This window comes from Falco punctatus (genome assembly GCF_963210335.1).
Source record: "Falco punctatus genome assembly, chromosome: 11".
NCBI lineage: Eukaryota > Metazoa > Chordata > Aves > Falconiformes > Falconidae > Falco > Falco punctatus.
In genome coordinates this window covers 30,598,689-30,623,589 of record NC_137591.1, presented here as the reverse complement: position 1 = coordinate 30,623,589, position 24,901 = coordinate 30,598,689, and the positions used below count along the sequence as shown (strand labels likewise).

General features: G+C 40.5%; 1 protein-coding gene across 10 annotated transcripts in view; it reads right to left on the bottom strand.

Annotated features, from left to right (window-relative positions):
• Positions 1-955: 955 nt before the first annotated feature.
• Positions 956-24,901, bottom strand: part of RC3H1 (ring finger and CCCH-type domains 1) — a 66,072-nt gene continuing 42,126 nt past the window's right edge. For 2 of the 10 annotated variants that reach the window (XM_080407551.1, XM_080407548.1), the window contains exons 10-20: positions 22,954-23,235; positions 22,424-22,641; positions 20,542-20,918; positions 19,226-19,357; positions 18,466-18,636; positions 15,062-15,272; positions 14,023-14,113; positions 13,767-13,902; positions 11,581-11,751; positions 10,876-10,991; positions 956-9,676 (exon numbers count right to left, since the gene is read on the bottom strand). In XM_080407551.1, coding sequence (XP_080263677.1) covers positions 9,523-9,676; positions 10,876-10,991; positions 11,581-11,751; positions 13,767-13,902; positions 14,023-14,113; positions 15,062-15,272; positions 18,466-18,636; positions 19,226-19,357; positions 20,542-20,918; positions 22,424-22,641; positions 22,954-23,235 — 2,059 coding nt within the window. In that variant the 3' untranslated portion in view covers positions 956-9,522. The remainder of the gene's footprint in view (positions 9,677-10,875; positions 10,992-11,580; positions 11,752-13,766; positions 13,903-14,022; positions 14,114-15,061; positions 15,273-18,465; positions 18,637-19,225; positions 19,358-20,541; positions 20,919-22,423; positions 22,642-22,953; positions 23,236-24,901) is intronic. The other 8 variants (XM_080407550.1, XM_080407554.1, XM_080407552.1 and 5 more) reach the window with 8 other exon arrangements.

The window sequence follows — 24,901 nt, the reverse complement described above, 5'->3', positions numbered from 1 at the left end:
AGAGCAGCCGTGGCTCCCTTCCAAAGGGATCTGACTCTTCACAGCCACTTCAACCTTCTTCAAAAGCCAACCGCTGCAGAAATACAGCTCCCCCACCCCCAAGTGACCGAGTACCTGAGCATCCAGGACCCTCAGACTGGTGGGGAAAAGGGAAACCATCACCAACTGAAATACCGTTTTCTGGACTGCCCACAAAATACAACTCCCTTTACAGGAGGAACTAAAGGTTCCGGGTCACCCAGCAAGGAAGCACCACTGCGTGGAAGTGTGAGGGGGCCCAGCAACGAGCAGCGATGGGCTTCAGTCCAACAAAGCACACACCTCAGACTGGATCTGCGGTGCCTGTGACCAAAAGTAAAGACAGAAGTAATAAACGTGCATAAGCTTCCAGGGCAGAGGGCTGGGCTGGCCCCACAATAGGAGAAGGAACAAGTTTTTCAGCAAAGCAGCAGCTTATTCTGTGTCAGACTGCGTTCAGCCAGTCTCAGACTCAGAGCTAGCTAACGGCCCACAAAAAGCAGGGAAAGGTTAAAAACCATGAAGCCGACTGCGGAGCAAACCTTACATTCGCTCTAAGGCAAGTTCCAAACCCGGTGCAACACCAGAGGCACACTGCGTGCTCCTTCAGCTACAGGGTTTGTTACGTTCGGGTTTGTTTTTTAAATATGCAGCTTCTCTTCAACTAGGAAAAGTGATTATTTTGAGTATCCTTTCTTGTTCAGAACGCAGGAAGAAGCCACTTTATTTACAGGCAGAGTCAGAAGAGAACAGACCAGACCTCCAAACAGAGGCAGGCAGCTTCTCCACTATTTGGCATCTCTCATGCTGCAGCCCGGCAGAGAACACACACATCTTGACCTGGAGGAAGCCTTACACAGTCAGTCTTACACCTCACACAAAACTTAAGAGGAATGCACATTCAACCCAGACAGAAAATGAGAGATATTTCAAAGCGTTCTCCATTAATTTATCATTTAATATAAATGCCGACAGAAAAGCAGGTAAGACCTTGTAGACACTTCCATCTATTTACAAACCAAGTAGCGAATCACCACCTTTCCACTTTTTTTTTTGTTGAATCAGCAACTCAAAGGACCCTTAGACACTATGTGAAAGCAAGGTGAGGTTGAGTCATCTTTATGAGAGAAAAGCAAGGTGAAGAAGGAAGAAGTAACATTTCAACATATGGCTTTTTCTATAGAACCACCATGCACACACAATATGTCTCCGTTTCCTTGTTCTTTAATATAAAAGTGATACTGTTGCTCTACGGTTCTAAAAAAGAAATAAAGGAGACAAATACTGACTTCCAGATCTCTGGATCCTCTTGCCTTTTGCCTCCTTCAATCCACTCTGTCCCACCTCAGCATAGTTTTTAGAAGGCTTTTCTTTCAAGTTTAAGTAGTATATTGCAGGAGTAAAGACACAGGGAGTTGGATATAGTAAACTCTTTCTGCTACTCCTTTTGTCAGCTCAGATTTTTTCCAAAAGGTAGTAAAGCATCTAATCTTTCCAGGAAAGAGGTATCACTGCCTTTTGTGCCTCTGAATGTGTCCCTCGTGACCAGGCCTGTATGTACAACACTCGAAGATTCCCCTGAACTTGCAAAGAATTCAGATTACAGAATTCTTCTCATATGTTCTACTTAATCTCTACTCCTATTACAAATGTTTTGATAGTTACAAACAATAAATATTCACAATATCAACCCAGAGTCAGCCATTCCCATAAAGGCTCAAGAATTTTGTTGATGGGGAAGAGAAGCAGGAAAGGAAGAAAACAGTAGAAGAAGAAAAGCAAGAAAAGAACCAGTTCAAACCGAGAGAGAATTCATGACATTTTGTTTAGCGTTGATTTATGAGAACAGCAGACAGTGAATTTCACTTATCCAGGATCCTAAATAAATTCAAGAAACAGTTCATAACCTGACTCAACAGATCTCACGGTCTCCTTTATTACCTAGGCTATCCTTTTTATTTTATTTTTTTTGTTAAATATACCTCTGCAGGGCACAATCACATACAATCAATACGATTGGAAAATTACATGAGCTCTATCCCAAGCATATATGCACCAATGTTAAAAAGTTATTTAAAAAAACCCAAACAAACCAAAAAATAAACTCCACCCAAAAAGGTGATAATGACTGCAGAATGTCTCGGGGAGACTTGTACAGAACTAACAAGATCAAAGAAAACTAGGCTTACAAAAAACAGGAAAAAATGTCACCTATAGAGAAATCCCACAACTGGAAGTAGATGATTCCAAAGAGGGAGCGGGAGCTATCCTATACGAGATCCCACAACTCTTCCTCCCTCCTCCCACACGTGCCTTGCCTCACCGTCTTCCTCCCCCATAGCAACAAATACAATGGGGAAAGAGCTCGACACTATGCCACCAGTTACAGAAAACAGGGCAAAATAACCAGGCTACAGCACACAGTTGCTAAACTGACTTCAAGGAAAGCTCCTCTTCACGTAGAGGCTGCTTACACAGCAAGCAGAGGCCAAAGGGGTAATGGGAACTCCTGAAAATTAGAAGAAACAATGTCATTTGGTGCGCCCACGTTAGAGCAGCTTCGCTTAAGAGGCTGCAGATTAACGGTACCAATTGTAAACTGTGCAGCAGCTGTGATGTGAACAGGGTTTCTTCTGTCTCAGGTTGCTTTATACATCTACAAAACATTTTCAGAAGGCTAGAAATGAAGAGGTCAGTGCACACATCCAGTTGTGGGATCCATCCAAAACACAATCTGGTTTGGATGCCAAAGACTTGTGAGTACTGTCTGCCACAGAACTATTAATAAATCTTTTTAACATTACAAAGAAGTAATTTCTTAAACATCAAATACTCCACAAGATTTTCTTTTTTTTTTTTTGCTTACAGATATATTTTCCCCATATACATTTCATATGTAATTCCATCATCTCTAATGCTTTTTTATTTTTAGAGACACTGCACCATCTGTTGCTTCCATCTTTCCCAAGACGGCATTTTTCAAACTGAAGTTGATAATTGTGTTCTCCTAAAACTTTCAGATCTCAGAATCAGTTGTTTCCCAGAATATGAAAACATCCAACCTGTATATCCAAAGACACCCGTCTTTCTTGCTGGACGAAGCCAGGCACCTAAAACTTTCCCAAATGCTGAACATCTAGCAATCTGCACTAAAATCATACACAAGCTCACTGGAATTGCAAAGATTGCCTGGGAAAGATCAGTTTCTTATTTAAGTTACTAAGCTATAGGCATCCGATCGTCATTACGGTTATGTATTTCAACCTTCCAGCGATGGGATGTGGATTTTTCTGCATCAGGAACATTCCCATGAGCTCTTTTTATTGGAAAATTTCAGAAAAAACTGCACCCTCTTTGCTTACCATAGTGTTCAAAGAGTTTCCAAGGCATGATATTAGACTCGCCATTGGGAAATAAAATTAAAAAGAAAACCCAACAATAAGCTTGTTCTCCTTTCCCTGCTAATCAAGGCTCTACCTGCATCTTAACAAGTGCCTCGAAGACTGTGACAACACTAAGCAGTTACATTCTTCTTCCTACATAAGAATGAAGACCACACGCTGACTGTATAAGGACACTGTGCTGGGATAACCTTCCCTCCGAATAACTTATTTATATTGTGTAACTTGAACTAACTTCCTCTAGCCTCTTTCAGCCCCCTGACATCTCAAAAGAAAAATAACGCAGCTGATAAAACAGTTGAGTATGGAAAAGAGAATCCCCAATGAAGTTTCTGACATTTCAGATTACCTGAATAAATCAATCTGTGCTACATAATCTGTATGCTGGTATACTGCAAGTAACAAACACCCAACTCTTAGCACCAAGGCTATACCTAAAATGTGGCTCAGAGGAGCTGCTTCACTTTCTTCAAATTCAGAGTTTACATTTACTCAAGCAAGGTAGATGTTTTGCCAGTTCATGTCTAAACTACCACTTACGACAACTCAAGAACTTTTGCTTCCTTTTTTCATCCAGGGGAACTGATTTATTGTTAATACAAAAAATTAAGCTGCTGACACACTGACATTTTTGGGTTGTTTTTAAATCAGTGCTACCAACATTAGGAGGCGGGAATAGGAAGCACATATTTTGGGGAAGTGAACAATGACAACATTTGAGTATAAATGCCCCAGCCTTGCTCTGTGTTCCTTCTATCTACTGTAGGACTACAAAACCTCCTCCATACGCACACAGCCAAGCAGAAAACTTGCACACTGCTTGTATGGGGTTTTTCCCCCCCATTTTAGAACAGAGATGATGAGTTGGCACTCCTGCTGTTGAACTTCCCGATTACTAGCACTGAAGCTCTTGGACCATAAAAGTGGGTCTGAAATAACCAGTCAACTGAAGATATATTACATTGGGGTTCTTCAGCCAACTAGCTTGTAAGTCCGCTTCATTATAGTTCAGATTTATAAATGGGAAGGGAAATTAGGGTTTATGCTACTCTGACTTACAGATTTCTCTCTAAATCCAAAAGCCTTAACAGTCTGCAAGAGTTTAAGTTAGATCAAGGAAGGGAAATGCAAGCGGCTTTCTTAACATATTATTAATGAAAAGCCTCACTCCTAGCCCTTGCTAATAGAGGATTTGCCCCACCTTACTCAATTGGTGCTGTCAAGAGACAGTATCAACATACAAGTTTGCTTCTTCCACATCTAATTTAATGTAATGCTACAGTTTGACAAGTCTTTTCAGTTCCAATGGGCTTAAAAGTCAGTTACATTTGCAACACAGATTTATCTTTTACTGTAACTGAAGAAATTTTAAAACAGTATTCAATTTAAACACTTAAAGACAAGGCTTCTTTGATTATATTACATTTCTATGTTCCTTCTCCCTCTTTAAATGAGCCATTCCATCAGCTGAGAGAGTGTATGACAGACCGAAAACATGTCAGAATACCCCAGATACATCTCAGTATATTGCAAATTGTATGACTAAATGGAATGATTTTCCACAATTCAATGCATGGATAAGGCTTGACAATCATTAACTTTTGTAAATTGTTATTAGGATAATACAGTCAACTCACAAAACCCTACAAAGATCTGACAATCAAAATGGTTACACCAGGGAAAAAAAAAAAGTGTAAAGCACAAGTCTTTGGCTCTCCTTTAAAGAAAAACAGCAGTTTACCATGTTTATACAGATCCCCCGTTTGCCTACCAGTAGGGGCAATATCACATTTGTGCATCACTGAGTAATAACACCATTAGAAAAGGCAACTTCACAGAAGTTATTGGCTAAGCGAATTCCTTTGAATGCTCTGTTTTGAGGCAGCAAGCTGTCACTGTTACACAATCAGGGAGGGTGAATGGGCAAGCCACAGAAGGAAAGGAAGGAAGATATGGACAAAAGGGAGAGAATAAGGCTCAGAAGAAACTAGGACAGAGAAGAACTTAAAGGGGATAACAGTGCTGCAAGTTTAAAAGGTGCTCTGGTCTAAATAAAATAAGTCCTATTCTGAAATGGGACAGAACACTGTAATATACAAGAGGGCCAGAAGAAAAAGTCTAAATTTCTCCTATTAAGAGAACTGGGTCAACAGAAAGGAAGAAGAGATGTTGACAGGAGGAGGAAAGTAACACTACAGAATAAACAAACATCCTTTCTACAGTGCCTGAATCACTGACATACTAAAATTTAACCTAACACTCGAAGCTTCCTGTTCCTGGGGGGTTTGTCCATGCTGGGGCTGAAACCCAGGTATCAATGAGAGTTGAAAGTTGTCAACTGCAGTAAAAGATCTAATGTACCTACCAAACGATGCAGTTGTGGCCTAACACCATTGTAATACTGCTTCCTCTTGCCCAAGTAGAAAGAAGTAAACCTTCTAGCAAAACCAATTTCACTGAAGCGGACAGCATTCCTGTAAAACTGGGACAATGACAGGCTGTAGAAATGAATGTATCTGAATACAGAGTGACTCCAGAAATTTTCATTTCCTGCTCATTTGCTATAGCCATCAATGCTTCCTTGATATGGACAGCTACCTGTCCTCCCAGTTCTACCAGCACGCTTTTCCACAAAAGGGGACAATTTTAGGGGCAGCTTCCAGAAAAGACTTCAAAGCATGTACTATGTTTTGCTGTTTGGCTTGTTTAATCAATTAAACCTGAAAAAAAAGCAAGAAAAGGGTAAGAGGAGGAGGGGAAAAAACAAAACCAAAAATCAATACTGTTAGTAGACATTAAACAAACTATTTAACAAACCAAACTATAATACTGGGCAAACAGGGCATTCACCTGGACACACTGATCACAGCAAGGACACCATGCACAAAGTACAGCACACAAGAGCTGGATGAAGGAGAAAAAACAACAGTAAAGTTTCCTTTCTAATCCACAGGTTTTGGAAACATTCAGTATATGCAGGCCAGCAATCTGGATAGCTCTTACTGCAAAATTCCTCCCAGGAGGAAAAGTGGAGAGAAAAAATTAATCCCTAACCTGGCAAGGAAACTAGCTGGCACAAGTAACGAAAGGTAAAAAAAGTTTTTGCCCCTTCAGGTTTTCTTCCTAGTGTTCAAAATGAATCTGTAGATTAAAACATATCATAACCGTCTTTGAAAAGTCATTTTACACCAAGAATTATAGCAGAAAAAAAAAAGGTACATTCTGGGCTTGTCCTCCTAGGTTAGAATATTGCACTAATTATCTCAACACTAGAATGAACTCCCTGTGTTAATAAAGACACAGCAGGAAGAAGTACACTAATTAAAAACAAGCAAGCTGACCTGACGGTGGTGCTCTGCACTAAAGGATGGGGAAGAGGGCACCGTGCCTGTATCAGTTGACTTGTGAGCAGGCTGCCAGGGGAACTCGTTAATCATCATCATATCCAGAGCAGAGATGGGAGAACAGACCTGACAGGCTCAAAACTACCTCACCCTAGGTTCTGCTCAGCTCAAAGCGGGGAGGGTGTAACGTTAGGCCTCAAGTAGGAGATACAGATGGATGGGGGCAAAGTGTAGATGAAACTATTCTAGTACAGAGATGATTCTTTGCCAAAAGTTTAGAAGGGTTAGAAAAAAAAGCAAGCTTCAAAACTCCTCTTGGCAATTAAGAGGCCAAAGTTCAATTAAGAGCAAAATAAACCTGTGTGGAGACATATGGAAAGTGTGGGGGTGTGTGCTGAAAAAATGCCTTTATTTTCATTCAGTGCTTCTACCTCCCAGACATTTGATCACAACAGCTGCGCTCATGCGAAAAAATTCTTAAAACATACCCAATATATATACATATATAACTATGTATATATGTATATATATATTTATATATAAATTTTTATTTAAATAAAAAAGAAAGCTCGAATCCCAAGCCAATATGTGTATCAAATCCTTGACCAGCCAGGTCTGTAGGGCATAATCAAATTCAATGTGAAATAGTATATAAACGCGGTGCCTTGACTGGGCAAATTAAATAATTGCTACTCAAAAGAGTCTTCTGTTTGGACTCTCCTACTGGTAGGCAATACTGGGACTGTATCCCCTCCCACCCCCCATTTTGTTTTATTTAACAGTATGATGAATGCAAAGCTTAGCCCAAGGTTGCTATGACCTCAGCAGGAGTTAAGGTTAAGGAAAAAAACTAAAAACCAAGAAAATTTATTAACTCTTGCTTTACCCAACCAAAGCAATGCAGTAATTTATTACATAACCAGTGCTTTCAGATTTAGTAGTCTAACCCAGAAAGAAAAAACAAGAACAGGCCAAGAAGGTACAGAGCGAGCAGCACTTAAAATTGTTCTCCACAGAATTCTTTGCATACAGGGTCTCACCCCAGTGCATGTCGACAGAGTCAAAAATGTGCAGCAAGAACAAGATTTCTTTTTATTTCTTTAAGAAAACGTCTAGAAAGGCCTATGGTTTCTTCAACTTTTTTTTCTTCAATTATGAAGACCTACCCGGAGAAGTAGCACACTAAATCTATCAAGCAAGATTTGCCTTTCAGTACTCCTAACTACTTCTGACAGATTCTGTGCTGCACCTCCAAGTGATCGGTTTTGATGCAGCTTTTCCCGTATGAAAGGGGAATCTAGGAAGGATCCATCGCAGCAGTGGCAGACAAGCTGCAGACTGAGTCTCAGATATCAAATTGTAATACAAACACACACACCTTTAAAAATGCCAGCTTTGAAAAAAGAAATTAAAATTCCCCTTTATATTTTAAAGATCGCCATCACTGACAAGCACAAATCAGAGATGTTGGTCTCCTTCAGTAAAAGGCCCTCACAACAGCATTACAATTAAATAACTGATACATCACTGAACAAAAAGGGGGAAAAAAATCAGGTTGTGAAGAAAATTGTAGTTTTAATAATCATCGTAAAATAGCAATGAAGAAAAAAGCAAGATTTGCTGAGAAGGATGCATATATGAAAGATCTGTTTAATAAGGCAGAGAGGTCAGTAAGTCCCTCTGCATCAATTTTTAGTATGGACTTTGGGTAAGCTTCTTTTAAAGGCCTAGTGAAAAGGGTGGGGGGAAACACAACCAGCAGACGCTAGATGAACTAACATGGTTCACCAGCTCATCAGCAGCTAACATCCTTCCAGAAACTGTGTAACTTTGCGTTCTCTCTACTTCCTATTTACTAGAAATTCTACCTTGGTCATGGCTGCACAACCTTTACTGGTTAGTTAAGTGTCTCTACCACAAGCCCCAGCTAACCAGCTTCAGAAATACTCATGCTGTAGTAGATCGGTCTGCATTCTGCTGACCTCTTCAGTCCCAACAGAAAATGAAAGGCCAGCAACCTTCAAATAATGTAACATATGTTTGACAATCGTTTTGTTATCCTCTTTAATTACACATGCTGTGCTGGGACATACAGTAAGGACCGCACCTGTTGCATTGCAAAGATTCTGTCACTTGTAGTTTAAAGTAATTTAAGCAAGAAGTCTTGCACAAGCTAGAGTTTAGTTCCTAGCCACAATGGGGGGAATTGTTTTAAGAACAAAGTTTGCTGCACATCTTTTGACACTGCAGTTCACAGCTACTCTCCAACCCTCACTCCTTGTCTGCCCTTAAACCATACAAGGAAGCGGCCAGGTTGTTTTAGTTGTTGAGAAATTAAGGTGATAAGAAATTATGCACTGGGTATGTAATAATACCAAAATAAAAGAAGAAACCTACTTCATTAAGATCATACAATTAATCAAACAGAGTATATATATATAATATCTTTTTTTTTTTAAGCCCTGGGATCCAAGGCGTCCAAAGTTATTAAAATAAAGTTCATTCACAGAACAAAAACAAATTTAATTTGAATTGCTTGCAGATACTGCTAATTTTCATTTTTTTTTAATTAAAAAATGCGTTAATGTGAACTATGTGCAGGATTTGTTTCTAGTAGTTGTGTTTGTGCACATTGCCTCTGGACCTGCTGCTCTGCTACTGCTGTTGCTCCTGGGTTTCTCCAATCACCCCTGGAAAAAAATGTGATGGAAGCTACCAACACCCCAGCAAATGAAACTCTGGGGTATGCTGGCCTCACTTCATGGAGCAGATGTGGGTGTAACTCCCGCTCTCTGGGAGTCGTGGTTTTCTCCTCCTCCCTCTGGGTCCTCTGACAGGCTGAGAGACACTGTCTTGCTGGACAGGAGGCCAATGTTCTCTTGTGTCAAGGCTGATCCATTTGGAACATCACTGCTGAAAGAAAGTTGAGGATAAAGGGGGAAGGGGGCAAAGAGAAGTAATTACTGAGGTTTTTTTTTATTTAAGTAAAAGGATGTCAGTTATTTGTTTCTGCAGCATCTCAATGAACAGTTGGGAACGCATGTAAAGACTTGCCTTGTATAACAAATAGGTCGTCTGGTATGCTGCAGATACTTAACAGAAAAGAATGAACCAAGATATGGCTAATTGAAAACAAGTCAGTCAATATATTTTTAAGGTTCTAGATTAGTTATGCTTTGCAAACTATTTCAGCATGTGCCTTAAGATGTACAATCTGTACAGTGCAGACATTCCAGAACATTTAACTTATCTGGATCATTTATCTTAATTTTTTTATTAAAAAAAAGAAATATTTGTTGCAGTTTCATTACTTCCAGAGTTCCATACGGAAAAATTAGTTTCTGCTCTGGAGGCCTCAACCTAACGGTGCAGTGCAGAACTTAATAATTGGTGCAGACTTCATAAGCAATCGAGAGGGATACATTTTCTGAATAAATATTCAGATTCCAAACTGCTCACATCAAGTTATGTAAACTTAATGAAACATCTGAGCTTTTCTGTTCAAAGCTTTTAGCTTGAATACACGCAGATGCTTGCAGCCATCTGAAAATGCTTGCTGTATAGAGTTTCCCAGCATTCCCAGGCAACATCTTATTTCAATTGAATATCAAATGTCAACTGAAATCAACCCCAACATCTACACAGATAAAAATTACTGCTACAAATCGAAGTGATCTTTGTTTCAAAGCTACATACCTTCCTAGATATGACCCACACCACAAACATTAGCAGGATGCAGTAACTTTCCTCCCACATTTGGAACATTTCTTTTCTTTGAAACTAAAGCAGCAGATAAATGTTTCTTCTAGGGTTGTTTATCTCCTGCTCCTCCCTACTAATAATTGACTAGATGGACTTCTGGTCTTACAAACACTGAAATTCTTCTGTTGTGCTAATTGATACAGAGCCTCATTCCACTCACCTACTCATCAGCTGAAATGGCCCTTAATTCACACATGCACGATAAAAACTTGTTTTCTATCTTTTCCTAGCAGATGCTTCCACATCAGAGCCAATGTGAGACCAAGGGTTATTATTATTCATACACCAGAGAGTGACCCTGATTAAGTCATTCTGCTGTTTCACGAGGAAAGGTTGAAAACCCATGTTACCTGAATGTCAGTGCGAGGTCTTCAGCTGGAACCTTGCTTTGCGGTTCTAACTGTCCATTTTCTGTCTGTTTATTCGTGCCCAGTTTGTTTTTCATATCCAGTGAAGACTGGCTTTCCTTTTAAAAAAAAAAACCAAAAGGACAGAAGAAAAATTCTTTAACACAGTGTTAAAGGTATTTGAGACTCGATCCTTTAGGACCAACGATGAAGGCCTGTAGATTGGGAGTTATACAGCATAACCCACAAAAACCATGAGACAGGAAAACAGACTAAGACACGCTTATCCTCTCAGGACATTGTATTTCCTGAAAGAAAGGGATGATTCTCATAACAACAAGCAAAGACCACAGACAGTAACAGCACACAGACTTCTGAATGCTAGCCTGTACCTGCAGAAGATGATTTCTATGTTAAAGCAGTTTACAGTGACCTTGGAGACTATGCAGTTTTCAACTAATTCAGTGGCACGCTTATTTTCAAATGGCAACAAAACAGCAGCAGAGTATTTTAAGGCAGCTAGAATTAAAATTCTTCATGAAGAAGAATCAAAGAACTCCTCAGGAGGTTTGGAAGAATAAAGAGGGAGATGGATGACTCCAGCTGTGGTTATCCCAGCAAAGAGCCCTTCTGCCAGGCTAAAAGGGCTGCAGCCAGCTGCACAGCTCTCCACTCCACCTCTCTGCCTCCCACCCCCACAGCACTCACCATGCTCAGCTCACGGGTTCTCTTCCCAATTTCCCTTTCCACCTGGTGTAGCTCCAAGCTCAGCTGTTCACTTGAGATCATCCCAGGCCACTTGGGAGGTGGGGGTGGGGGCTGTGGTTGGCCTGCCAGGGTAGTCGCCTCCCTCTGCAACAGCAGCCTGTTACTAACAGCCTAAATGCATAAAGCCAAGCACATACACAACTGAGCACACAACACACCAAGCACAGAAAGAGCTCTAAGCCATAACTCTAGAGTATTGCTTATTTGCAAACCCAAGGCTGCCTCTCTCTATGCTTAATAAGGTCCCAATTGAAATCACTTCCAATGCAAGTTCAAACATTTTTTACAGACTCTCTTTTCACTTTAAAATAAGCAGTGTTAAATACCTTTTACTATAATAAGTTTTTGCATGAGTTTTCCCCATATGCTGCTCAAAACTAAGATTAAAAGCACAGGAACAAGACCACTACTCTTTGTAAGCTATTTGTTGAACAAAAGATAACAGCAGATAAGCAAATCTGCTGCTTTATTTTACAATAGTAGAATTTATCAAGTTTTACAGTAGAGCCAGAATTATTGCTAAATCATATAAAATATCTTGAGATGTGGGTGTCAATTTGTAGCGCTTTACTGACCCAGATTAGGAAGCACAGAAACAAAGAGGGGCAAGCAACGACAGTTATTTGCAAGTTGCAAGCTACTAGCAGCCAAGTAAAAGCAGTAACCCCATCAGCCGCTCCAGAAATCTGCTAATACTTGGGTGTCAGTTCTGTAAGTGTGTGCTCTGCATTTAAACACACTATCTACTACTCCACGCAACCAAACACGTGCCTAGTCTTCAAGCAGAAATGCTCATTCATTTGAGAAAGCACAACGATCTAGCTCTTCATGCTGTGACTCAATTAAGCAATTGCTACAACCTTGTAACAAGTAAATCAGCAAAGCCTCCTGGATTCCAAGTACCTACTTGCCACTTTGAACACAGTAGAAAGCTGTTATTACTCAAAATAGCTGATTAGTTCTGAGAAATTAAAGTTACGGTAAAAAAAAAAAAATCAACGCTCAAAACTCAATTATGTAGGACTTAACACTGACACAATCACAGTAATAACGGGCAGGAGAGGCAGGCCACTTACGGGTTTTGCAACTTTCCAATACTTTTGTATTATGGCACAGGAAGACATGCAAGATTTAAAACATTTTCTCCTCTTGTTCCCAAACAAGAGCACAAGAACATGAGTTATGTTTTAGCCAAGAAATCCGTACTACTTGTAACTGCTGCTGCAACTTAAAAATTGTGAGCTCTTGCAATTACTCTGCAATAACCCTCCTCTATTACATGTATTCTTAGGTAACTATACCTTCAGCAGAAGCTGTTCTCCATTACCTATAGCAATTCCTTCTGGGAAAACATTAATATGAACAGTTGTTGAGCTACCTAGAATAGCTTTCTGGTAAATATTTACTGATTTTCTCCTAGAAGGAGGAAAAAAAAGTAACTAAAGATTTGTTAAAACAATTCTTTGATTATGCCTTAACATTTCCCCTTCTGCATCTCACAAAATACAAAGATTTCAGATCATTAATTCTTTTATGAATGCAGACTCCCATCCTTCCTCATGTTGCAAATTACTACATTTCTTCTACACGACGAGACATAAAATACTAAGCTTTAATTTTTCAAGCTGAATATCTTGGATATTTATTTTCTTGACTCTTCTGGTTTGTGCTGTTTAGGAAGAAACAGGTACAACACGAAGCCAAACATGAAACAGATGAAGGTCAAAGACTTCTGTACATAAAATCACACATTTTCAATGGCAGTAAAGCCAAGAGGAACAGGTTATCTACACCACAAGTTTAACTCCGTGTAGACAGGTGAACAGAGGGGGTGGGCGGGGCAGGGGGGGGGAAGTGAGAGAGAATGAAAGCAAACATGAATAAGCACAGAGTGCAGATTCAAGTATGTTGTCAATTTCCAGCTGAAATGCAGGGAAGTTTCTGCTGCTAAGCAGAGAGGTTTAGACATGTACCATAGTCCTGATGCCTGACATCACAGAATTAAGTATTGTTACTGAGTAGTATTACAATCAAAGAAAGATCAACACATGAAAAGCAACTTTACCCGCTTCATCTCTCATACCATCACACCATCCCTCACCATTCTTCCAAACACTGACACCAACCTCTAGTCCTCGCATCTGTGTCTGCTGGCTAATCTGATGGTCTACTTGCTGCAGCTCCATGCGCAGCTGCTGCTCTCGTTCTGCTGAGGGTAACTGTTTCCCATGACCAGCCACATCTGACATGGACAGTCTCTCCCTTTGGGATCAGAAAAGGAAAAATAAGGAGATTTAGGGGAAAAAAAAGCTCTACTCAGCTGGCATGGAAAAAAGATAAAGAAAATTTTAAAAAAGGTAAACTAAAACAAAGCAATCCTACCTGTCATTGAAACGTCCCTGAGAAGGTATATTTTGATGAGGAGAATATGGAGAGCCTCCCCAGCCACCGTGAGTTCCGTAAGGATTGTAGTCTGTCAGTGAACAGAAAGAAATCCGTGTCACATTACTACAGAAGTATCCTTTAAGTAGTTCAGCCAATACACAGAACTGGACAGACATTAGAGAATAACCAGAAAGGCCAACCCTCTAACAGTGCTGGTCTAATGTTTCTTCTGCTGAAACAAATACAGAAATATAACATGTCACTAGTCTGATGCACATAATGCATGACCCTTCATGTACATCCAACAGATTTGTGATAGTCTCCCAGAGTGTGAGATTGTGAAGGACTTCAGACACTGAGAGACAGGGACACAAACTTACATTCACTATGTGAATTAAACAAACATGGGTTTGTTTTGTTCCCAGCAGCTAACTCCCGAAAAAAATCTAGAAGGAAGTTTGGAGGAATATAATTACATTTTTTGTTATGATTATTTAGTGCACCTCAAAAAAGGACCACTTTTGGATTAAGGTATACAGCCACACTACACATATGGTTAGAAAATATAAACTATTCCTACTTTATTTGCTCTGCCTAACATCACACAAAACATTGGCTGCATTAAGCTTGCAGCGGCAACTATCCATAAAGTAGGAGTGCTGTACAGTACTTCGTTATGATGCTTTTGAATTATTTACTTGAGAAAGCAGTAAGTTTCTGCACTGTAATACAACAGATTTAAAAAACCTCCCACCACAGGGGACCAGCAGAACAAATTAACTTTTTCCAAATAGCAACAAGTAGTCACCAACACATGCACAAACCTGTCCTTGGGACAGAAAATTGCAGCAGCCCTCTTCCTCAGGCTGCTCAGCATAGCCCTACCTAGAGTTATTTTTAGTAGTGTAAACACATACATCTCATCTATATTTCTAAGACAAGAAACAAGTTTACAGGGTTTGACTTCCAGTTGTACTGCGCCATAGCACTAAAGGATACAGCAACAGCCAGGAAAATCCAAGAGCACACACTGTACCTGAAATGACCGATTTGGTGGTAGCTCCCTGAACAGCCATGGCCTGCATGGGACCAGAATTCTGGTACATCGCTTTGGAAGTACGAGAGATAGCCCCAAATCTCGACACAGTTGGTCGGTCTCCAAATGGAATGAGGTCATCATCACCAGTCTCTGCTGCTCTTCGCTGCATGTCTAATCGTTGGTCACGCATGGCTTTACTATCTATGTTCTAGACAAGACATGGAAAAGGCAGTCAAAAACTTACTCAGAAATGAACAAACCCACATTCCTTTTACAAGCTGGTACCAGTACAGTAAGTCTCTTTTGTATTCTCTATTCCCTTCATCCTTCAACTAGTCTTCCAATTCTTCAGTTTGTAACTCCACTGTTACACTGTTAAAGAGACATCACTCCCAACTTCAGATGACCATTACTAACACCACCGTGAAACAGTTGCATAATTATTTACAAACAAATCCAAGAGAAGGGAGCAGCAGCAAAAGGAAATTAAGACAGAGGAAAGTCTAATGGGACAGAAGGGAAAAATCCCTCCAGAATCAAGTCAGAGGAGATCAGCGGGCATCTCTGAGGAATACGCTCCTCCTTCCAAAGTCCAAAAGAAATTTCTCTGAAGGCAAGTGTTAACAACCATATCATCTAACAGCTTAAGAGATGACTCAAAATGGGAATTACGCAGCACAGCACTTACTTGGGATGTCTGGTACATCTTTTCAGGCACATTTTTCATTAACTACTAGTACTGCTTGGAACATCACAGTTTCTAACTAAGCTTCAGACTCAAACACCTTAACGGGCTAGCATATAGATAAACAGATAAAATGTTCCCTCTCTACTCACAGACCTCTGTCAAGCAGTCACAAGGGAGATGATGTGCATAGAAAACAAGCTCGATTTAGCAGGGTAAGTCAATGTGATTTAACTTACTGAGAAGAAGAAACAAGAGATTATCATAAAGATTTTTAACAAAGCTTTTCCTGAGATACAAGTTAGGCCAGTTATGGGAGAAGTCACCTGGAGTAACTTAAAAACACATGTCAAAGGGTTGGTTCCATGAATAAAAATTGATTTTAAGAAGTCTCCTCAACACAAAACAAAACAAATAAACCCCACCCCCAGAATAATCACCCCATCCAGATAAACACAAAACAGTGAAAAGAAATAAACAGATTAAAAAAAACAAAAACAAAAACAAACAAAAAAAAGGAAAAGCACTTAGTTAAATGAGAAGCTGTCTGTTGGCTGCCAGAGAATGTAACATGGTAAGAACTTACAAAACAGAGTTAAGACTGCTAAGAAGTAAAACTGTAGCACAGTGCTGTGTACAATAAAAAGAACAAGGTAAGTGGGGCTACTACACAAAAAGGACAGACTGAAGGCTAAAAACTTCATTATGGTCCAAAATTAAAATGAAACTCTGCAAGCTTTCAGTGACATTAAGGATTGCTAGAAACAGACACAATAAGATAACTAAGGCAGGAATAAAGGGGTGAAAATGGCAGTCACAACAGAGTTAGAAGCTAAACTCAAGAAGCGTAACATGTTGAAACTGGAACAGGCATTAGACACCATCTACTTTGGAATTCTAAAAAAATATTGTATCAATCTTGAGTCCATAGGATGACAGTACCAATTTAATTTATTTCCATATACTGAGTGGGGGGAAAGAACACAGTAAAGGTGCAATGCTATCTGCATAAAATCCAGCATTATGTGCTCTTAGATGATACTATTCTTATCCTTGAAAAAAGGAATCTCTTATGAGCAATTAAAAAAAGGAAGAATTAATTCACTCGCCATCTGCAGTAAAGGTCTCCTGAGAACTTTTTCCTGCGAGGAAACGAAAACTGAAGAGCAGCAAAGATCCTATTTGCTTTCTCTGAAAACTACCTTGGGGGCAGAAGAATGCTTTGTTTAGCAATGAAAAAGGAGGCTGCTTCTCCAAAACTCTATTACTTCTCTTAATTGAGTTCCAGTTTGTTTGCACAGTTTTTTAGCAGCAGGGATGAAAGACAAGAGCTGTTTGTTGGTTCCTGAACACTGCCACTTGGACAGCAATAACCTGATTCTGAGCCATCTTACTTCCCCAGGTCAAACGTGACAGCACTATAACTCAAGGCAAACACGCTGTGTAGGACAGAGAGCAAAAGGACATAAAAAACCCCAAAGCTGCAAAGAAATGCCTTTTCTTGCCCTGCTTTTTCTGAGAGAAAAGCCTCCTTTTTGCTCCCATTCACACAGTGCCTTTGAGGTCTTACAGGAAAGCAATTCAGTGGACAGAAACCAGATGCATTTAATTCCAATAAGGCAGATGGGAAACAGGGAAGCCTGCTTGTGCACAAAGAGAAGAAACTAGACAGAAAAATCCTATCATTTAGTTAAGTGGTTGCAATAGGTGAGCACCTGTCCACAGAAGACTGAATTCTAGATAGAAATTTCTTCCCCCTCCCCTTATTGGCCAAAGAAGAGTCGCCATGACAGTGACAATATATAAACAAAAGATGATTGAACACTTTTGCAGATGGGAATTGAAGGAGAAAACCAGATCCATCTCTGTAAAAATGTCCCTCAGACTAAACAATCCTTTCTCTTGAAGACTTGAAAGTCTTCCTACCTGCGTGGGCTACCATGCTACATACCTACTTCTTGCTGTTGAGTGATGCTTAAATGTTAGGAAAAAAAGAACAGTGGTGGTATTTCAGAATCCTATTTCTTTTCTTCACATTCATGACTCTCAATAATGACACCCTAGTAGTCCCTTCTTTTTGCAACACTGACCTAGCAAAAAGGCAGCAGCAAAAGTAAGTTCAGAGTAAGACACCCATGGCTTCTGTGAAGGACTGAATGCACACAGCATAGAGCTAGAAATTGCCCTCAAGAAGAATCAGCCTGGTATTATGACTACACCTCTCTCAAAAGCTTCATGCAAGTTTTGGGTATTCTCGTAGTCACAAATCACAGAGTCTCCTTCAAGTAAAGATGTTGTTAACAACAGTAACAATCACTTCAAAAGGAATTAATAGCACAAAGTTACAACATCTCCCCCGACAGAAAAAAGTACAGATGGACACGTTTAATTAACAAACTGCCATTACATAGCAATTTCTGGATTTCAAGTAAGTGTTAAGAATCGTGGCAAAGTATCTTTTGCTATCCATGCCTTTAGAGCAGAGTGGTTAGCCTGCATCTCTACCCAGAGCTTTAAAGCAACTACACAGATGCAGGACTGTTGATAGCTTTGAAAACAAAGCACTCTGCACACTTGCAGATGCATTTGTTGACCGCAATGCACTTCTGAGCTTAAATACAAGCACTGCCAGCATACTGGAAAGCAAATGAAAAGAGTCCCTCCCAATCCACAGAAGGATCAGCTTTTCTTCTGTGCTCCCCTCATCGCTACATACCGCCATCTCCACACTCCTCGCTGCCACAACATCTTTGGGTTTTGCATCTTTGGTTCCAATGTAGGAGCCGATGGTGTCACAGGACCAGGGAGAGTACTGGCTGTAGTCATTTCCTTTGTATTTCCCAGCTACCTTCAGGTCTTCATCCAAGTACTGTACAAAAACAAAGATCTGGTTCTGTAAGTGAAGGGAAGAAGCAGCTTCACAGCCACCACTACTTATTTCAACAGCAATGAACTTGAAAAACACCACCAGGATTATTTTTTCTAATCAATACATCACCATTTGGAATTGGGCCAGAGCAAGCATGAAATACAAGAAATTCTGATCACCTGGCTACACTCCCAGTGCTGACTGTTCGCTTGGCCAGTATAAAAGTGGTATTTTGACCTTGGTTAAAACCCACAAACTTCTATCAAGCTGTTACTTAATTTTAAACATGTCAGAAGCAAACAAAGCAAAGTCCAGTAATGGTGAAGACTGACTATTTCAATTAATAATGGCTCAAAACTAACTCCCTTCATTGCACCAAAACCAGCTTAGGATCACTGGTAGATCAGGCAACCAACAGCCAATCAAGAAACTGGAGACTGCACTATCAGGGCTTCCCATCTGGAGCGCAAAATCTACATCCCCCATCACTTGCCAACACTGCACCATTCCTGTTTTTTTGTTGCCTTCTTCACCTACTAGCACACAAAAACTCCGAAGCATTTTCTAAACATGAGAGCAAGTCACATTTTTGTCAAAATATGCTTACCTCCTCTGAATGAAAAGGATGAGGCAAGGTTGGTGAGGATGCAAAAGGAGGTGGAGAAATCACCTTCCTCTCTTCTAGCTGGGCCATGATCTCTTTTCTGCGTCGGTGAAGTTCATCCAGGCTGGGATGAGGCTGAAATGAAGACAGAAATACGTTACAAAGCTTCTGAAGCATTAATGCACAAACCTAGTAATTTCAAAAAGGTTGTTTACCCGAATAAAATACGATAACCACATACTGCAAAAAAGGAAAAATACAGTGAATAGACAGTATCATTAATGAAGTGATCATTACTTGTTATTATCCGGTCTGTCTGTTAACTTTCATGTTTAATATAGGACACAGATGCTCCTACACTGGCCAGCGTTAATTCTAGACATGCCAAAGGCAGTGATTGTTATTTGCCTACAACTGATTAGATCCTCAACTAACCCAGCATTTCTAACTTTTAAAATTACTAATCTTTAAGTCACTGGTAGCTCAACATGAACTCTGTGTTCCAACTTCGTAAAGTTTCCCCTGGAACGTGTTCCAGTATGGCACATCCCCCTTGCAGTCATATGGGGGAAGTGTTGATAAGACACTGATGTTTTTAGTTATTGCTGGGTAATGTTTATACTAAACCAAGAACTTTTCAGTTCCTTGGGCCCTGCCAGCAAGAGGGCTGGAGGGGCACGGGAAATTGGGAGGGGACACAGCCAGGACAGGCAACCTGACCTAGCCAAAGAGGTATTTCATACCATATGACATGCTGAGAATATAAATTAGGGGAAGAAGAAGGAGGGGGGGGGGCATTTGGCATGACCGGGTTTGTCTTCCTGAGTAACTGTTACGCATGATGGAGCCCCGCTTTCCTGGGGGTGGCCAAACACCTGCCTGCTGATTAGAAGTAGTGAATGAATTCCTTCCTTTGCTTTCCTTGCATGTAGGGGTTTTGCTTTAGCTATTAAGTTGTTCTTATCTCAACCCTAGAGTTTTACATTCCTTTCCGATCCTCCTTCCCACCCCTCTGGGTCAGGGGGAGCGAGCAAGCGGCTGCATGGTGCTTGGTTGCCAGCTGGGGTTAAACCACGACAACTTCTACTTTGAGCACTAAGTAGCAACCCACTCTTTTACATATTAACATCATTACAGTTACAGAGTTGACCAGTAACTAAACAGCTTTCCAGATTCCGATCAGCTTCATCAAATATACCCCCTCCCTAAAGTTCAAACTTCTAATTCCTCACAAAACCCACCACTTCCCTGCAAAAATATTCAAGTAGTTTATAGTTTCTCTCTCAAACAACTACAAACCCGCCACATAAAAACCATACCCTGTGGCATGAAGGTCTGATCTGACCAAGATGCGGAGCCACTGGGCAATAACCCTCTGTTTGCTGGTATCTGTCTCTGGATTCAGGAACGTAGGATGGTACAGCTGCTTGTGGAATTTCAATGGGTACAGGGCTTCCTCGGACAATCTCCTCTCGCTGATACGGCTGGACAGGGGGATACACGCGACGGCTGTCATAGTGCGGTGGGTATATGGGTTGTCCCATGGGAGGATACTGCTGCGGCTGCGTGTACTGTGGGCTCACCACACGATCCTGAAGGTAGGGTGGGTAATGGTCTAAATAAGGTGGACCAGGTTCAGGAGCCGATGGAGGAGGTCGGACAAAGCGAGACATGGACTGAGTGGGATAGTAGACTCCTGAAATAAGGCAAGAGGAAAAAACACAAAAAGGATACAGAAAGTAATCATCGCAACCATCCACAAAAAAACCTGTTTCAAATACTCAAGTCTACAAGTATTGTGAAGAGAAGGGTATAAATTAATTCACATTTGTAATTTTCCCTCACTGTAACTGGTATTTCTACTCAAAAATTAACTACAGAAAACCTTGAAAAAGCAAAAGCTGATCCAAAGCTCAAGTGACACAGTTCAACCATCTAAATGTGATCTCAGGAAGGTGTAAAAGGTATAGTAGCTGGAGAAGAGGTGGTGTGACTGAGCACACCACAGGTACCACAGAGGTGCTGCTAGCATACCAAATGGAAATAATTCGTTATAATGTCTCTGCAGATTGATAAGAATGCTTTTAGCTAGACAAGACCTAAAAAGTAAACTGAAGATTAGCCTGCGTATCTCTGTTTTATGCAAGTAAAATTCTATTTGTCCCAAGGTATCAGAGCCACTGCCTGTGTTGGATTAATTAGAATTTAAAGTTACCTAAAGAATTGTTCTACCTCTTGAAGAATAGAAGGAAATTTCAGTACTGTGAATCACCAAAGACTTCCAACATCACACCTCTTAGTTACCTGACGCTTTTAGTAATCTTTCTGGGATCTCTGGATAATTGAAAAGCATGCATGAATATGAACACATCGTCAACACCACACACATCAAATTTTGTGGACAACCTCAGATCTTCATTTGCACACAATCAAATGTTAAGTTTTTTTCTCCTTCTTCAAAACGCTCTGTCACTTTCTCAAAAATGGCCTGTACCCCCAGCCCCCTTTCCTTTCTAGGGTTTTTTTTTTTTAACTCTTTCCGCTTCTTTTGGTCTTTCATTCTTATTTTTCTTTCATATTAACTTCACTTTGTATCATTTATCTCTCCAATCTTATGTTGCATAAGAATAGCTCCCTGTCTTTATATACAGCTATAAATTTTCTTTTAATCCCCTTCAGTATTATCTTTCTCTGCTTGGTCTTGTAAAACTTCCTCTTAGTTCCTTTTTTTATGATGTTTTCTTTTTGCGCACTGCCCTTCTCTAATTTCACTTGTCTCTACCCATACACATGCAGACATTTCTGAAACACACACACTTTTCATTAAGGACGTAAGTATTTTCATCCCTCAAGCACAAACCCCTCTGCTGGTTAAAGTTTATTTCCATTCCCCCCACCCCCCAACTCAAACTGAATTAAGGTTTACCATATTAGATCCTTGACCTAGCCCAGTCAGGAAAAACTGAAGAGAGGAGCATTTGCTACACTGGATGAATACCTCTGCTTTTGCTCGCATTAAAGTCCTCAGTCAAGACACAAAAAGCCTGCCAATTTCTATTTTATTATACCATCACCACATTAGTGCCTATACTCCATGTGATATGCAAGACAATTTCAACTTGGGGCTTAAGTAAACAGCGGAGTGGGAAGGAAGAATAACATCAGTACAAAGATGAAAGAGAGCTTGGTCTCAAAACCTACCTTGTTGGTAGGGTGCTGGCTCGAATGGTGGGGCAGCTCCTCTAGGATCTTGATAAAACATATCTGCTTGTGGAGTATTATACAACTGAGACCCCCGTGGTACCATTTGCAACTGCTTGGTGACAGACACTGAAGGCAGGTCTGTTGGAGCCCGAGGGGGTACAGGATGAGGGTTCACTGGCAAGGCAGAAATAGAGCTCTTGGGGACAGATTCCAGCCTAAAAAGCAGAAAGATGGCACTGCTCATTAAGGCCTGATATAGCACACTACTTAAAAACACTGTTCTTTGCCTATACTCCACGTTCTGAAGGCTTACATCACCTTCTCCAATTAAAATAAGCAAACGGGGAGAGTAAAGCAGTTTAAGAGTTTTAGCTTTAATTTTCTACTCTTTAACCACTTAAAAAACTCAAAACCAAACAAAACAAAAAACAAACCCTGATCCGTTTCTTTTCTAGAGAATGGGTTTACTTTGTTTCTACTGCATATTTACACACATGACACTTGGAAGAAGTTAGGAAGACCCGTACAAGTCAGGAGGAGATCCAGGGGCACTGCTACTCAGATGTTCCATCTTCCCTGGCTTCAGAGCAGTTTCATAACCGGAGTCAGTCCCTCGAGAAATAAGTTGCGTCACCGTGCTGCCTGTTGACACAATTCCATTTGGCAGAGCAGAAGCTTTTCTATTGGGCAAGTCCACTCCCCCTTCCTCCGAGAGGATAGCTCCTGAAGGCAGGCCCACCTCATTTAGCTGGCCCAGGGAGGCACTCAGGGGTCTTCTGGGAACCAGACGCTTGTTCATTTTACGGAATCTTCAGAAAAAGAAGCCACACAGGAAAAAATTGAAACAAGAAACTAAAAGGAATTGCATTTTCAAGATTTTGCAAATGCAGATGCTACCAAAAGTTTCAAATTTTAATTCAAGCTCCCTAAGGGCTTGCAAGAATATCTATTAGACTACAACTTCACTGCTATCTGAACAGTTAATAGCAGTTTCAATCAGAAGAACAAGGATGGATTTTTAATGACAACTCCACCAAGACTTCACAGCTAAACTTCACGCAGCAAGTTTAAAGTCTTACTTCCTGTACATATATGCATTTCAACTGTACAGAAGAAAACCAAAACCAAACATCACATAAAATACTACCTATACTAACAGAAGCTTCAGAATATAGACCACAAACTATTCAAGCCCATTTTATTCAGAGAAGAAAGTAACAGCAGAAAGGTAGTGACAAATAATGAGGATTCACTTGTGCATCATGTGGCCAAAAATAAGCCAAGTCAAGTATTTATTTACATGTGCTATCCTTTAAAGCAGTTTGTTAAGATTTATGTTACTATACTATACACAGCTTATACCATTTGTGTGGTTTGACAAATAGACTGCAGAGACAAAAACTCTGAACGTACTGTAATTCAAAAAAATGTAACTGCTTCTGATAACAGTCTGAACAAGCATGAACCTTTTAATTAATGTTCCACAAAAATCAGCAGACTTATGGCACTGGAGCAATGAAGAGAGCAAATTCCAGAGTTGAAAGTCCTCCACTAAACATCCTGCCGTTAGCTTAGATACCGGAATGCAAGTGGGAGGGTGTATTTGTAGGCCTGCGTGTTCCTGCTGTTTACATCGCAGAACAAGAGGCAATTTCTTCAACAGGGTTGAAGCCAACACTTTGATATCATACCTAACAAGCTAAGTGAGATGGTAACACAGCCTAGGAAGGTGCATGCATTATTGTAGAAAAAGGGGGCTGTTATACTCTATTACTCAATCTTCAGATAGTCTTTGTATTTGCCCACATGCAACAGAATTAACAGCAATACTAGAAGCAAAATGTTCTTTTTTGTTTTTGTGGCTGTTTTGTTTTTTACATATGACTGAGCATAGAGTCAGACAGTGTGATACCACTGTACAAATTTGAGCCGTTGATCTCTTAAGAGTTCATTGACTGTCTTCTAGCCACCTTCCTAACTCTCCCGATTTCCTGTCTGGATTAATCTTTGCCCACATAATCACACTATAAATTCAAGCTACAGCTGACAGTGGGCATCATTCAGAATGCATTAAAAGAGAGTAAACAAATTAGGCCATCGCCACAGTAGAAGCACTTGAGCAGGGGCAGACTACAGCTTTCTAAACATGCTGCTTAGAAGTTCTTCTGGCATCTCATGTCAGCTGGACACAAGAGGCAAGCCAAGTAAGCTTCCCAGGCTGAACTTTGGGTTTTACTTGGGCATCCTGCTCAATACCCAAACCAGCTGCTCCCTGAAAAGCAGCAGCAGGACACTGGGAAACCACTGCCGTGTTCTCCCTGCCAGTTACTTCTGGATGTCTGCCTCCCATCAGGTCCCCTGGAGGTACACTGTCCAATGGCTCCTGACTCTCTGAACGCTTGCACACTACTTTTAAGACAGGAGGACTGGCCATCCCCACCCATTCATCTAGAACACAAAAGAATGCTCAAGAGA